Raw genomic sequence first — 15,014 nt, forward strand, 5'->3', positions numbered from 1 at the left:
TAAAGGAAACATATGTTTGCAGATTTGGGGTAGTTGAACTCTGGTTCCAGCCTCACACCAACGTCAAACCGATTCAAATAGGTTGAGATTTAACTTACAGTATTTGTATTCCAACATTACTTTCAGCTCTGCAAATACTTGAGTTCGGACCATGCAGCATGTTCTGCTGGCAAAAAGTGGAGTATGGATTGTATTGATTGTGCATATCTGTCGAGGCACTCATGCATAAGAATGACATTGAGCCATGATGGTTGTTTTTCCCGTCTTATTTTTCAACCATGTAAGTATTTTGGCACAGGTTATCGCAGTATATTGTGACCTTAAACTTTGCTGTTTGTACTTGTGACTGAAGTGAATCTCGGGACGTGAGCATCTTTCCACCACTGCTTTTCAAAGCGCTCTTCAATTACCAGCTCAGGTCGACATAGTTAATAAAGCAGTCCATTTGATCCAGGGAACCTGCTCGTGTTTTGGCTCTGATCTGCAGTGTGTGTTGATGTCGTGATCAGATGTATTGAGGCAGACACCTGACGTGCTGGTGTTACTTCCACAGCAGCTGTCACTGTGGTCTATCAATGATTGACTCACACCAGATCAGCTTACAGATTAATATTTCATCTCTCACTTAATAGAAAAACAGATGTTCTGCAGCGATGTACACTGGGAAATGGGCTGGTGGTAATGTATGCATTACTTACAGCTGGCTAACTAAATTTAGAATGAAATATGCATCTGACAGATGCCTAACAATCAGGGTCCAAAAGCCTATAATGGGATATCGACAGATTTCATTTATGCAGGGCAGACTGACCTCATTGGGGGAACTAATAAAACTTTTGGTACATTCAACCGGAAAGATGCCCTGGCTGTATTTCAGTCTTAGCCAGCGCTCTGGGTGCCCTTTAAAGCATTGACCTCTTCCCAGAGTGAAGGCTCCTATGTGATTAATACTGCTGGGCATTTATTGGCACGCAAGGCACTTTTACCAATAGGTCACCTGGTTGACCTCACCGTGAGCACAGGGATCGAAACCAAGTGGACAGGAAACTATATGGGTTAGGGTGGTAACAATGGGCAAAATACTAAAAAGGCATCTTCAACTCATAACCATGCCACTTGTATAAAGCCACACACACACATACACACATATACACGCACACAGATCCTTAGTCTCTATCACATTCACCAAGACCCACCCACACAACACACACACACAGCCTGGGGCATAAAAGGTTTCTGCGGCCAGAACACAAACAAACTCATTTGTAACCTGCCATGACACACTCCAGCACATGCACACGCACTCGCAGACACACACACACACACACGCAACAAAAAAAAAAAAAAAGCCAAGTAACATTATCCCTCTGTGCAGCTAGATGGATCAGACTGTTTATCAGAGGCTCTCGACCAGCTCACTGTAAGAAGGATCATAATGTCAGCAAGTGATTCCATGGCAATCAATATAGATACCTATTGATGCTATTTACCAGGGGTTTTAGCCCGGGCACAGGTAAATGTCAGAGGTTGAGCTAAACAGTGTCTTCTAGGTCACAGATAGACTGAAGGGTGTGAAAATTAATTTAGACCGTTAGATACAATTTACTTAAGTGAGTGAAAACAGCACTTTGTGATGGCAAAGTAAAATTAACAATTTAGAAAAGGTTTGTGTTTTTCCCCGTGAGGGGTCACGAGGCTTTTAAAAATAGGATACAATTTGTCTTACATAAAGCAGGATAGATGGCACATCAGAATAAGAATAACAAGCGACTGAGAAATGGGGATGCAACACAACAACATATGCACACTCTGGTTTATCAGCAGTAAATAGCCAGTGCAACGTTCCCGTGCTCCTTAATCATACTGATGCATGTACGCAAACACACAATAACCCGCAGGCACGCAGACACACACATTCCTCCCCTCTATCTTGCGCGAGCAGTCGGACGCGCGCGGCGCACACGCACCCGTTCGCACATATTTTCCAAGACCAAAGGAAGAGCTGACTGCAACATTTTTCTCCACTTCAAAAAAGTAGCCAGTGTCAAAATGATAAATGAGGGATCATGAGGGAGAGCGTGCATACTTACATTAGACTGCACAAGAGCTTCGAGAGCTGCAGCGGCACAGGCGAACGGCGGATTCGCATGGTTTCAGCACTGTGGTTTAAGGCTGTTGTTAGAACGCGAATGGAGCCGGTATGCAAATTACATGCCAGCACAGTGATTAGCAGTGTGAAATTACTATCAACATAACAATAACGTTTTCAAGGCGACAAGCGCGCGGGGTGTGTGACCTGACATTACGAGCGGCTGGATGGGGGAAATGTTGTGTTCCTTATACAGGTGTTGGCTGCTAAAAGGTTGATTGCTAATTTCCCGGAGGTGAGTGCGGCTCACAGATGTGTGCGAGGAACATCTGATAGGCCGTCAGACTGCTGATGCAGGGCGGCGGGGGGATATTTTCAAACATCATTTATAACATCATTTCAGCATCAGTTACAAAATGGCGGCGGGAAGATTGATGGGCGGCGAGGGCTGGTTAATATGCGTGATTGGAATGATACACAAAGCGCGGCGGGCGCTCGTTGTTGCGGGAGCGACGGCGCACACGCTGGAAAGACACGCGCTCGCATCAGCATTAATTCCAATAAACCCAACACTGACGTGGAGGAGGATCCATCTGTGTAGGGCCTGTGAGGATGATTAGAACCCGAGAGGCTACAAATCAGCACTTTTTTTCCTTTGGCGCGTCCATTTTACGACTTTCACTTTCACAAACGCATCCGGTTTTGTTTCTTTTTTTTAGGTTTTTGCTTAAAATTTTGGGTACAATGACAGAAGCTTGTAAAAAACATACTGTAGTACTTCTCCAGATAACCCAAGAAAGGAAAGCCCTCGCAAAGTTACTGCCCAGCACATCCTCAGATCAATTACAATGTAATTACAATAGCAGACAGAAATACAACCTGGGTCTGTGCTCTGTCTGCACTGATAACTGATAGATAAGCACCTGAGGGATGGCTGAGAGAAGCACCTGGCCAGAAACACATCTCAATGCTGTCAATAAATTACTCTGCAGGGACCAGTCTTTCCTGGGTAAGGCTACACGATCAGCGGGCACCAACCACATCCCAACCTCCTGTGCACTCCATCTAGCTGTCCACCGGGAAAGACGAGTGGGGAAAAACAGCAGCAGTTTCGAATACTGCAGTGGAATGAAGGAAAAAAAAAATATATATATATATATATGAAAAGCTTTCCACCATTTCCTCACTGCGCTCTTGACTTTCCGCGAGCCCTCTGGTAACCCTGTTAGTCAGTGCAATTTCAAAAAGTCTGATCAACCTTTTCGCTTATCGGGAACCGCTCCGAGCCAAAAAACGTGTGACACCGACGCAGATGTGGCGGCGCTCCGCCGTCAAGAGGAAGAGCGAGTTCCTTTGCGGAGAGCGTACAAAGACAAAGAGATCAGCGATAAGACATAGAAGTGCACCCGTATCGACTGCTGTCAGTTAGGAGCATGTTAAGGAGTGTATTAAGGATTAGAGGGGATTAGTCATATCAGATCACTAGAGGGTTATCAGTGGTTGCAGCACCACAACGAGGAGCTCCCGGCCGCTTTGAAACAAGCGCCCCACCGCCCTCGTATAAGTCTTAATATTAACCCATTATGCCGGGCGATTTATGAGTTCAGAAAAACAATTAAGGCTGCGATTTTTATTAGGCGCCGCGTGGAGAGCCTCCTCCCCGCGTGTCTCGACACTGCCGAAGTTCAGCCCCTCAAGAGAGCAGGACCCCCTCCAAATATTACTGTGATTTAAGATGCAAAACCAACACACATTAAAACGGCTCAGAGCTTATTCCATGCGCGCTTCCACACAAAACCAATTTAGTTTCCATTGATCGCTTTTCAAGCAATTAGATTTCCATTGATGGAAAAAGTAGAGGCTGCTTGTATGAGACGGGGAGGGTCAGTGGTTGGGCGCTGTGATTTGCACCTTTATTCTGGCCGTTTGACCACCTCCTCTAACCCCTGACAGATCCCTGGCTCCCTCCCTCCTCCCCCTCCTCCCCCCTTCCTCGTCCCAACCTTCCGGACAACAAATAATTCACCCAGCATGAAAAAATGCCTGGCGTCAGATTATATATCCGTCTTTATTTCCGATATTGCCTCTTTGTTTCTGCAAACTTGGCTGATTTTCTAAATTGTGGAGTATTGACTGTTTCAGAGCCTGACCAAGCGAGTCTGATGTAACACATTGGAGGTAATGATATCCCAGCGTCAGGAGAGGCAGTGGCTGGGGCAGTACTGGATGATGGCCAGGCCCTGTAACCATTAGTCTCCTCAGGAGCCAGAGTCTGTTCTGTTCCAGCATGGCGGGGCTTGCCATCAGCACAAATGGTAACCCAACTCAACCAGTGAAAGCACCAGAACCCGTCCCAGGTGCCCACCACAGACAGCGATGCCATCAGGAATCACTTCCTCCCACACCGGCAAGGTCATTCCTCGTCTTTCTGGAAAACGCGCCCAACCCACTTAACCCTCAACTGTCAAACTGCTCAGGGTTTCTAAAAGTGAGCAATTCCATATTCAAAATACATCATAAAGGTGAAAGGGTGAAAAGTAGATTCAAGGTATAAAATAGGAACACTGAATGCCATTAATGTGAAAGTAGGGAGTAATTCCCAGCGTGCTCCCAGAGGAAATCCACCTTTTGCCAAAGCCAGGGGATTTTGACAAATGCCTTTCTCAACACCAGCAAAGGAGACAAATGTTGCATTTAAACAGAAATACTTAATTTCCGCTTTTGGTGACTTGCAGCAGATATCATTAATCAACAGAGGCCTACCACGCTCAGTGAGCCTGCTAAGAACCAGATGATCGCCCTCTTCTACTCAATCCATCAAGTATGATTGGAGAAAGAAAAGGTTCAAAAATTTTGAGTTGTACCCACACAGGAAGAGTAATTACCCTTGTGCCAGTTGCTGAGGTGTTCCCGTGACACCTCGACCCTCTGTTTATCATGCACCAGATTACTCATGGGAGTGTCAGCGCTGCATGACAGAACCGGCACCTATGTTCCCCTCACTCACTGCACCAGAGGGAGACAAACATGGCTGCCGAGTATGCCGAACTTCCAGCAAATAAACTTGTCTCTAGCACAAAGAAAATCAGCAAACAAGCACACAAAGTCCAGATGTTTTGGATTTTTTTTTTTTTTTTGCAGGGTTAGGACTGGAATATCTGCTACGTTCTCAAGACTAATGGGCAGCTCTTTGCATTTTCACATCCACTAAATGTTGGGCTTAAGGTTTATGCATCATTGTTACACTTATTGTGAAACTCTCAACTCACTTGTAAACAAATGAGACCAACATGCCTGTAGTGCAAGACACTAAGGAGATTTGTGGTTCTGCAAAGACTCGACTCTTTCCGTAACTTTAGGCTCTTTGACTGAATGGAAACAACAGCGCCCTCCTCCTGCAAAACGTGGTAAAACACCCATCCATCACACTTGTCATGTTAAGGGTTACAGGACTGCTTGAGCCAATCCACCCTGGACAAGGCTTGTTTTTACATAAACTTACGCTGATTCTTACCCTATAGCCAGAAAATACAACTGGGAGCTGCTGGAGCACATCTGTAGAAACACAACTGCTAACAAAGTAAATATAAAATGAACACTTCCTACTAGTGAGTACAACATGGGGATTTTGTAGCACTGATGGAATTACTATGTTAATGTACAGAACATTGTAATGGAAACATGGAAGCAGCTTACAGTTGTCACGAAGCGTGAAATGGGCAATAAAGGCGTGTATCAAAAGGCGCGTTTGCCCAGCTCAGGGTAAATACACGCAACAATTATGAAAATGTATGGTGATTTTATGAAAGGGGAACTTCGGTTAAAGCTGATGTTAACATAATTTAATGACCCCAACGAGGCCATGTTTTTCCTTCCTGCCGCAGGAAGACACCATTTACACACGCTACAACAAAAAGGAAGTTCACACAATACGCAGGCAGCTTTCATAGGCTTTGGTTAATACAGTACAATGAGGATCTAAGAACGGGGACAAAACACTAACGAGCTGCTGAAAATGCACCACAGTCCCACTTTCTTCTGCTAAATTCTTACCAAACTGGTTCTGTTTTGAATAGAAATGTGATCCATTTTCTAATAATATTTAAAACACCAAAGTCTAACAGATCAGGCAGTGGATTTGTTCGGCCATGACCTTATTTTTTGTGCTTTTTGAAATAGGGATGGTGTGTGGTGGTAAATGTTGCGATCATTGTTTCCATTGAAACTGGGAGTGGGGGGGGGGGGGGGGGGTATTGTGTTCGCGCAGATCAGAAACAAACGTCGGGCTGCGTTTAAGATGTCTGAACGCGAGGAGAGCGAGGCGCGGGCAGACATGCAGAGGCAATAACTGTAAAGCAAACAGGCTGCTGCCTTTGCACCACTGCTTCTTGCCTCCCTAGTGATACATGCCAGAGATAACAGCTTAATTTCAACCTCAGCACTTTTACTGCACTGTCCGAGGGATTCGCTGCATCAATGTATCAATGTACAACCATGCTAGTCACTCTCCACTGCGACAACTCACAATTTTCCTATGATGGAAGCTTTCAGAAAAGTGCCACAATTTAGCTCACGCGCCGGCCACCCTCCACTGATGGCTTTGGTCTTCGGAGACTCCTGCTCGCTGTTTGTTTCCTGCAGAACGGGTCACAGGGCAGACTTTTGATTGAATCCCCCACATTGTGACGAGCGAAGGGGGCGGAATTGCTCGTGATTTTGCTGCAGAGGCTCTTCCCTCAGTAAAACATTTCCTCCTTCACTTTGAAAGGCAGGTGCTTGAGCTACTTCAACAGTCCAGCAGTGGGGGGGGGGGGACAACCCGAGCCCGAGATTCTGAATCTGAAGAGATCCAGTGAGTCCGGTAAATCATGCCAGAGGAAGAAGAAAAGGCTTCAGTTATTTTTCACATTTAATGAGCAAGATCAGAGCCACAAAATGATATATTTTGTACTTCAACCTACAAAATAGTGAGTAGCATACTTCAAAAATGCCTTATATAACTCAGACAAATTGCATCAAATATCTGGCTTTGAATGCAGCATTAAATAAAATCGCAGAGTACAGTATATGAGAGGGTATATACTTTATATAATAGATTATTTTTTTCATTTAATTTGAAATAATACTTAAAATAAAAGAATGTAGAAAAGTAACTTTTGATCATCGGGCCTAACTGTTTTATCTGAGCTCATCACTTCATTTATGAAGAGATGAAAGTTGCATGACTGTGTTTAAAGGTGACATGTCAGTTCGCTACACAAACATATGAGAGCGTTCCCGCTCATTTGAATTGCTTAATTGTTTACTCTATAAGCTCGGGCTCGACAAACAAAGTGCTTGAGTCAAGACAATTGTCAAAGCAATTAAGGGTTAAATTTAAAATGTGCTAACATAGATTACATTCAGTGCAAATCCTCTGTCAATTTGCATTCACCCTCATGCTCCCCGCGTGGTGGGGGGGATTTGCATCACGCCGGCTGGGATTTCCTGGGGAACGGCTGGACGTGCGAAACGCTGACCCTGTGTGGCGTTCGCAGCATGGCGAGCAACGCCGGAGTGCAGGGGCCACCCGGGGTGCAGGGGCCACCCGGGGGGAATGCGGGCGCCGGAGGAGCTCCACCTTGTTGGAGCATCGCGGCGAGGGAGAGCGGACACACCGCGCATCACTCCCATCTGCTGGGGGGTCAGCGAGGGCACTGTTTAAAAGGGTGAACGTGAGTTGAATATGCTTTGTGGCGCTTTCCCATTCTCTATTAAGAGAAAAGAAATAAATAAATATTTGCTGTCTGGATTGCTGATCTGCCTTTCTACGGGGAATTCCGACTTATTTCAAATACAGGAATGGCTTTTTTTTTATTCATGGGACATATAAGAGGAAATGATGCGCTTTTTTTTTTTTTACTCCGCGCTCTCGATGCTCACCGCGTTCTGTTATGACAGCGGCTCCTCTCTTAGCTCATGCGTCTCACACATGAGTAATGATCGCGCAACTTAAAAATAACACCACTACCCGACGCTTTTACATGGGGGAGAGCCGCTGCAGATCTATACAGGCATGTCTCCTGTTATCCATAGGGAGGGCGAAATGAAATGTGCTTTTTATCATGTGTCATAAACGCATTTCATGTCTTCCCTTTTCCCTTTCACTCATATCCATGTTGAATCTCCCGTCAAAAAAATATTGGCAAATGTTGTAATTACGTGCCGGGTATCTGCGCCTTACATGGCTCAAGGCTTGGAGCAGTCCCCGGCCTGATATTTCAGCTTTATCATATTTTAGTTTTATTTGAGGACGGTGGCAGTGCCGTGCCTCCAGTCAGCCATAATTGAAATGAGGGAAGGAAGATGTAGAGGCTGTGTGCCCCACTCCTTGTAATCAAGCCCTTAGCCCTGTGTGCTTTGCCATTTTTCAAAGTGAAATATCCTCGCAATCTTTGTAGTAATACGCAGAGCCCTCTTCATGCCTTAGCCTGTAGGTAATTAGGCATGAGAAAGTGTACTTTTACATGCAGGGGAGCCATGTATTAGGGATGTTGAGGTGGCGCAGGCTCACTGGAAGTGTTCGCTTAAATTCACGGCCACATGCATAGCAGCATACGGCCGGTTTGTAACTAATACATTATTCCTTTTGCAGCAGGTGTGACATTAGTATTCGACGAGCGGCCGCCGCTGTTTTGCACATTTCGCCGCGTGGGTTGTATGTGAGAGTCGTGCGTTGGGCAGCGAATGGTGAAAAAGTGAGGCCGCAGGGACTGAAGTTGATGTATGATCCCTGGTGGCTGAGCTCGTTTGATGCGTGGAGCTGGGCAGGTGATTCTGAGGCGCCGGCTCTTTAAACAGCGTAATGAGCCGGGGAGGACGCGGCCCGGCTTCCCTACACCCCCCCGTCTAACGCCACCTTCAAAACCAGAAATCATGTCAGAATTACGCCAGCAGATCTGGTCGTTCTAATTCAGGGCTCCCATGTTAACTAAAACTACACTTATTAGTATGGCACCACTGACTGATGAGTGAGATGACACCTAGTGGAGACAAAACTAAATAAATGATAAGAGCTCTGTTATGAGGCACAAACAGGACCCATGGGGTGGTCGACTATTTATGACGTGCATGCCAGCTGCCCATTATGGCCTTTGCTTAAGCATCATTTTCCTAACAATGGACAATTTCAGCCATACATGGTCCATAAAGCAATCATATTTCAGAAGTGTCTTCCTGTTTTAGAATGAAGTTCGTGATAGCGCCAGCAGTTTCCCAAAACGATAAATAATACGGACCTTTAACAGAGTCTGGCTTCCCAACAGCATAATAAATCCCTAACACGTTACAATAGCAGGGTCTAATGGTGTAAAACAGTGCACACGTGTCCTAGCACTGTTTTACAGAGCACGTTTCCTGGTCCTGAAGACAGTCCAACAGGTAGCTACACGGCGATGTGTCAAACAGGAAGTAGGCAAAGATACCGTATGTGTTTATGAGCAGCCAAAACTCCAGCACAGTCGCTTGCGATGCTGATCGTAGCACTGCAGCCATTCAAGGAAGAGACAAAGACGAGGGGGCACGGGGGGGAGAAAGATGGGCTACAAGCCTTCTATTCAGCGTTTCATTGCCGCTGATAATATATAAATGCATGCACACATGGATGCTGCTCGTAAATGAATAAACACATACATCAATTTCAAAATCCAACACATTTGAATTTCAAATGCCGCCGAGCCTTTTTTCTCCCTCTTTTTTATGATATGTCTCATTTCTCTTGTAGAGATATAAAAGGCGAGAGGAAAAATTAAAGGGGTGGGAGAGAACAAATGCTGTATGGAATTTAAGATTATGTATTTGGTTTGTGTGTTTCCCTCCTGTTTAAATCAAACGCGTAGGGGCTGCGTAGCCCTGGGCTTGTTGCTGGTGACAGTTTCAGTGTTTCTAGACTTCTCTCCTCCCCCTTTTCAATGACAGTCCTGAATTGAGAAGCGGGGTGGAACGGGGTGTGGGCTTCTGGCGGAGGGTGAATTAAATAGTCACTCTCTTTCGGTCTCTCTCTCTCTCTCTCTCTCTCTCTCTCTCTTTCTCTTTTTTTCAGTGGCGTTTAAAATCAATTCATTCAGTGGACTGCTGACACAGCCCGGCCCAGAGAGCCCAGGATTTATGGCTCCCTCTAATGGGCATGCTCTGAACCAAAGCCCTGCCGTCAGCACAATCCTGCCAGCCACCCGTCCGCCCCACTCCCTCATTCCATCCAGCTTTTAAAGACGCAGGCACCCTTCTAATTCCTGCTGCTCTTCCTCCTCCTCCTCCTCCTCCTCCTCTTCTCGCCTTTTCCCTCATCAAGCCTGTGGTGATGGCAAAAGCCTTGGGTACACAGAGACATTCATTAAGGTATTTACCATAACACAATACAGGGAAAATGAACTACAGTGCACACCACTTGTCAGCTTCGATTTTTAACAGTTTTACTGTTAAATGCTTTCTTTTAGAGCTGCTTCAGTGACTGATATCAGGGGAAATTCTCTGGCCTTGTTCAAAGGAAGCTTTTTTAACAAGTAGTGCTTCCCAGACCCATGAATAATATCTGATCTGTTAACATATATCTATTAATATCTGCGGTATTTCCCATGACAGCGCAGGACTTTTTAAGCAAGCAAGAGCTCTAATCAGCACTGTCAAAGACAATTTTAAAATATAAACATTTAACATATCCTGGGTTTTTTTTATGATTGCGTCCTATATTATGAGCTGACATTCTACGTTAATGGTGAAAGATTTTCCTGGAAGCGGTGCTTCCCAGAGCAGCGTGCATGTCTTTCTGATTATTTACAATAACAGCAGGGAATTTAGTTTGTTCCAGGAAGGAAGGAACGCTGTCAACTACAGTTAGAAACACAAATTTAACATGTTTTTGGTGTTGGAAGTTTACTTAAGATCATTAAAATCCATGCAAAGCTTTTCTGACAAATGGAGTTTCCCAGCGCAGTATATAATATCTCTCTATCCATTACATTATTGGAGTAGCGTAGCTTCCTAAGGTCTTTGGAGTGTGTATATAAATATTTATTCATATATTCATAACCAAGTCTAGTGTCACAGGATCCGAAACAATTTATGGTGCAAGAGGCAAAGAAACATGATTGAAGACACTTGCCTATGAACCTAGGCTGTGTAAAGTTATATAAAAAGGATCATGGCCTGAATCGCGATGACAACATGAAGTTACTCCGGTGCAACACTTTATTTGTGCCAGTTAGCGAGTCTCCCCGTTTAGGCGAGTGTGTTTCCGTATTGTATTTATATCTGTGACACTGTCTGTGCACACGCAGGCGAGTGCTCGACGCCGCTGTTGACCTTGTTATATCCTCCGGCAATCCAGCAATTTGCAGACGAATACAAACCTTTACTTCAGCCCCAGAGCCTCTAACGTGCATCATTCTCCATATTCCAGCTCTGCACTGCAGCCTGTCAGGCGTTCTAGGCCCCGAATTAGCCTCCCATTACAGCAAGGCTCCAGCTCCCCCTAAAGTTAACCATAGCTGACCATTTGGTAGTGCATGTAAAATTCAGTCATGGTCCCTGGCCGTCACATTCAATTTGGAAATACAACCCCCTCCCCAGCCCTCCGAATCCCCATCTTTCTCTCTTACTTAAGTTCAACCTTATCCTTGTTTCATAAAATATGATCTGATTAAAATAGATTACACACCTTGTTAGCAGAGCGTTTCATATTTGATACTGCGGCGCTTTAAGACGGCCAACCTCTTCCATGATTCAAAGTGATTGTGGCCTTGTTCTCCGGCCTATTTGTTTAATAAGCTCCGCTACATCAGTGGGCCCTTTAAAGTGAGCACACTTCCCCGCAGCAAAGGCAAAGATCAATACGCACACCTGTAAAAAAATTATTATAATAGAAAAAAAAAGGAAAACAATAACACAAAAACTGGAACGACGGCCAAAGATTTTCCCCTTCTAAGAAATACAAGGCGAGATAATCAGTAACAAGCCCACTGTACGAGAGGAAATCCAAAACAGAAAGCGGCTTTTATGTGCAGACCTGTAGGGAGAGCTACAGGTCAGCGGTGAAGTATTTAGCACCAATTAGTCCGCCGTGGCTTAAACTAAAGCTTTTCCAATGTCTGGATCATGAGAGACTACAGTATGCTAATGGGATATTATATAAACAGAAAGAAGAAAGGCAAAGTCTTTGAGGATAAATGAATTCATTATAATCCTCACCTCATCTGCTGACTGATGGAAGACTTCTCGCTGTAATCGCTGATGGGGGAGAAAAGCTTCTACTGTACTGAGGGAGCACAGATGTGGGAATAATACTGGGTTATAGCACCTTAAAATGGAATAATTCTTCCCCATTTACCGTGAACAAAGTCCGTATAAGAGGCTAAAATGTAATGCTGTGCTTGAGGAATGTAATTATCATTTACCAAGTCCGTGAGCTGTGTTTGACAGGGCCTGAACTGCATGAAAAACTCATTTTCATTTTTCTTATTATATCATGATTATATAAACATTCTTAACCAGTGGCCACAGCAGCAGCAAATTATTGCAAATTAGCCCCATATTGCCAGTTTTTAGTGGAAGCAAATGAACAAGCACTAGAACTCCAGTGTTTATCCCATAAATCAGTCCAGCGCTGCACCTGTTGAGAATGTAAATAGCCGAGGATATTTGATTAAACCCTTACATCAAAACATTTGAGGAGCTTTTTTTCCCCGTCTTCCCCTCCTTTTGTTGTTTATGCCGCTGTTTTCTTATCAGCTTTAGGTCCGTTCTCTCCTCCTACACCCACTGCAACTGGAGTTTCAATGTGCGGCGACAAGGGAGCCATAACACCCACCAGCTATACGTGGGGGCACGGGAGGTCCATCATTACCGAGCCACAGTGGTGATCACGGCAATAATATAGAACTATAACCGAGCAATTAGACTAATGGAAAACGTCCCTATTTCTCCCGGTGTGCTGCAGCGAGACGTTCCGTGTGCCCCGTGGGCCCCCCCTGGAGATGAGGCTGGAGATGTGAAGTGGAGAGGAGTTAATGGTGGAGGCCCATTGATCCTCACTGCCACCTGCTATATGGCTCCACGGAGGATGGGCAAGGAAGCAGAGGGTTCCTTCTGGGGAGTAATCACCCCGGCTCCTGGGCTCTCAGGCATATGGATAAGAGTCTTTCTCTAGTCTTCCGCTACTTAACCAGCACGCATTAGCACAATATGGCCGGGTAGGGGAGAGTAAGGCGCGCATGCATACAGGTTTTATTACAGCCAGGCCGCATTCACAGCGAGAGGGCGTGAAGCCATTTCCTCCGACTCCGGAGCTTTCGGCATTCGGAGCGCGGCCAGGTGAGAACGGGTCTGTGAGGCTCTCGGAACACGCGCGTCTCGAATTCAGAGTGAACCGCGTTTGGAAGCAGAGATGAATTTTAAAGACGGGCACAGAAAGCGGTGACACGACAGGGACGACCCCTTGAGGAAACATGAATGGAAGAAAGAAAAAAAAAAACACAGGAGTGGTAGGAAGTTTCTGCACTCGTACTGTACGCGTACGAGAGACCCGTGTCCAGAGCGTGACACAAACTCACACACGCGCGAGGGTTTCGCAGAGACACTGACCTGCCCAGCTGGGGGTCTCCATGTACAGGTAAGGAAGCCGGTCTGGCTGAAGCTGGGTCACTCAACTCGCGGCTGCTGCTGCCACAGGTGCAATGAACCCTGCAGAGGCAGAAAAATGAGAAAAGCTCAGTCAAAAGACGTGTAGTTTACTAGTCAATAAGAGGAGCTGCATCATTCTTTGTTTCAGTTTGTACCTCAACCGCTACACAAAACTACTAAAGGAATACAAAAGAGTCAATGCCAGCGTTGTTGTTAGCGTAGCTTAGCATAAAACTGGACTCAACTGCTAAATGTTAAAAAAAACACGTCACTGAAGTTTAGAAACAGCATCAGGTGCATCTCGTTAGTTCGATTCTAACCGTACAGACAAGCGGAATGTAGCAGCACTTGAGATGTAGAAACAACACTTTGTATCACCGCGGGAAGTTCCCCCGCAGCAACTTTATCTTGACAAGCAACCGTACAGTGTATCGATTAGCCAGCGCGTGCAGCGTCTCCAGCTAACACCGGTTGCCAGATTCGCTTTCTGTTTGGTCTTTGTACGAGCCCGGTGGTGCCGGAGCTGACAGGCGCCGTGTGATGACAGGACTCCAGGCTGTTGTTTGTGAAATAGTTGCAGTGAAACTTTTTGTAGTTGTTCCTTGTGTGTAGCTGAAGTACCTGAACACTTATTCCACCAGTGCTAAGAAATTCCCAAAATGACAAAGAAAAAAACAATGTCTCTGAAAAATAATAATGGTAGAGGTTATTGTAATGACTCTGCTGGGTATATTTGATGCATGAGGTTTGTTCATTTTACAATAGATGTCATTACATGAAGTAATAACATTATCTGACTGTGATTACATTAGTTTTGTAACAGAGGAAGGAACCAAGTTATAATTGTGTATGAACGTGCATTTGTTTGCATCTAATGTGAGCGACTACGCGTCCGTCGGTGGAGCGTGCGTTTCAGCATGACAGCATGTTCATGCCTCCGCGTGTGCGACTGTTCCCGTACAGCGGGCGGGTTTTCTGCTGACTTGTGTGTCTTCACAGGCCTCAGGTTGGCTGTTGCCCAGAAGCCCGGTCGGTGAACCGCAGAGAAAGCGCATTGATTTCATCCCAGCAGAAATCCCTTCTCTCGGTACCCGCCTCCCTACCCCGCCCAGGACCTGATTAAGCATTTGCAGGGAGCCAAGCCAACACAATTTGTCATTTATCAAAAGTAATTAAAAGCAATTTCTTTTCTCTTGTTGATTGGGAATTGACTAATTGTTGAGTCTGTGAAAATGGGGGAATAAATAAAACAGGGAAGATGAATTTTACA

General features: G+C 45.3%; 1 protein-coding gene across 6 annotated transcripts in view; it reads right to left on the reverse strand.

Moving 5' to 3' along the window:
- The window catches only part of LOC114861132 (RNA binding protein fox-1 homolog 3-like), a 379,746-nt gene that overhangs the window by 143,322 nt on the left and 221,410 nt on the right, over positions 1-15,014 (reverse strand). For all 6 annotated transcript variants that reach the window (XM_055510625.1, XM_055510624.1, XM_029160160.3 and 3 more), the window contains exon 7: positions 13,706-13,804. In XM_055510625.1, coding sequence (XP_055366600.1) covers positions 13,706-13,727 — 22 coding nt within the window. In that variant the 5' untranslated portion in view covers positions 13,728-13,804. The remainder of the gene's footprint in view (positions 1-13,705; positions 13,805-15,014) is intronic.

This window comes from Betta splendens, chromosome 8, assembly GCF_900634795.4.
Source record: "Betta splendens chromosome 8, fBetSpl5.4, whole genome shotgun sequence".
NCBI lineage: Eukaryota > Metazoa > Chordata > Actinopteri > Anabantiformes > Osphronemidae > Betta > Betta splendens.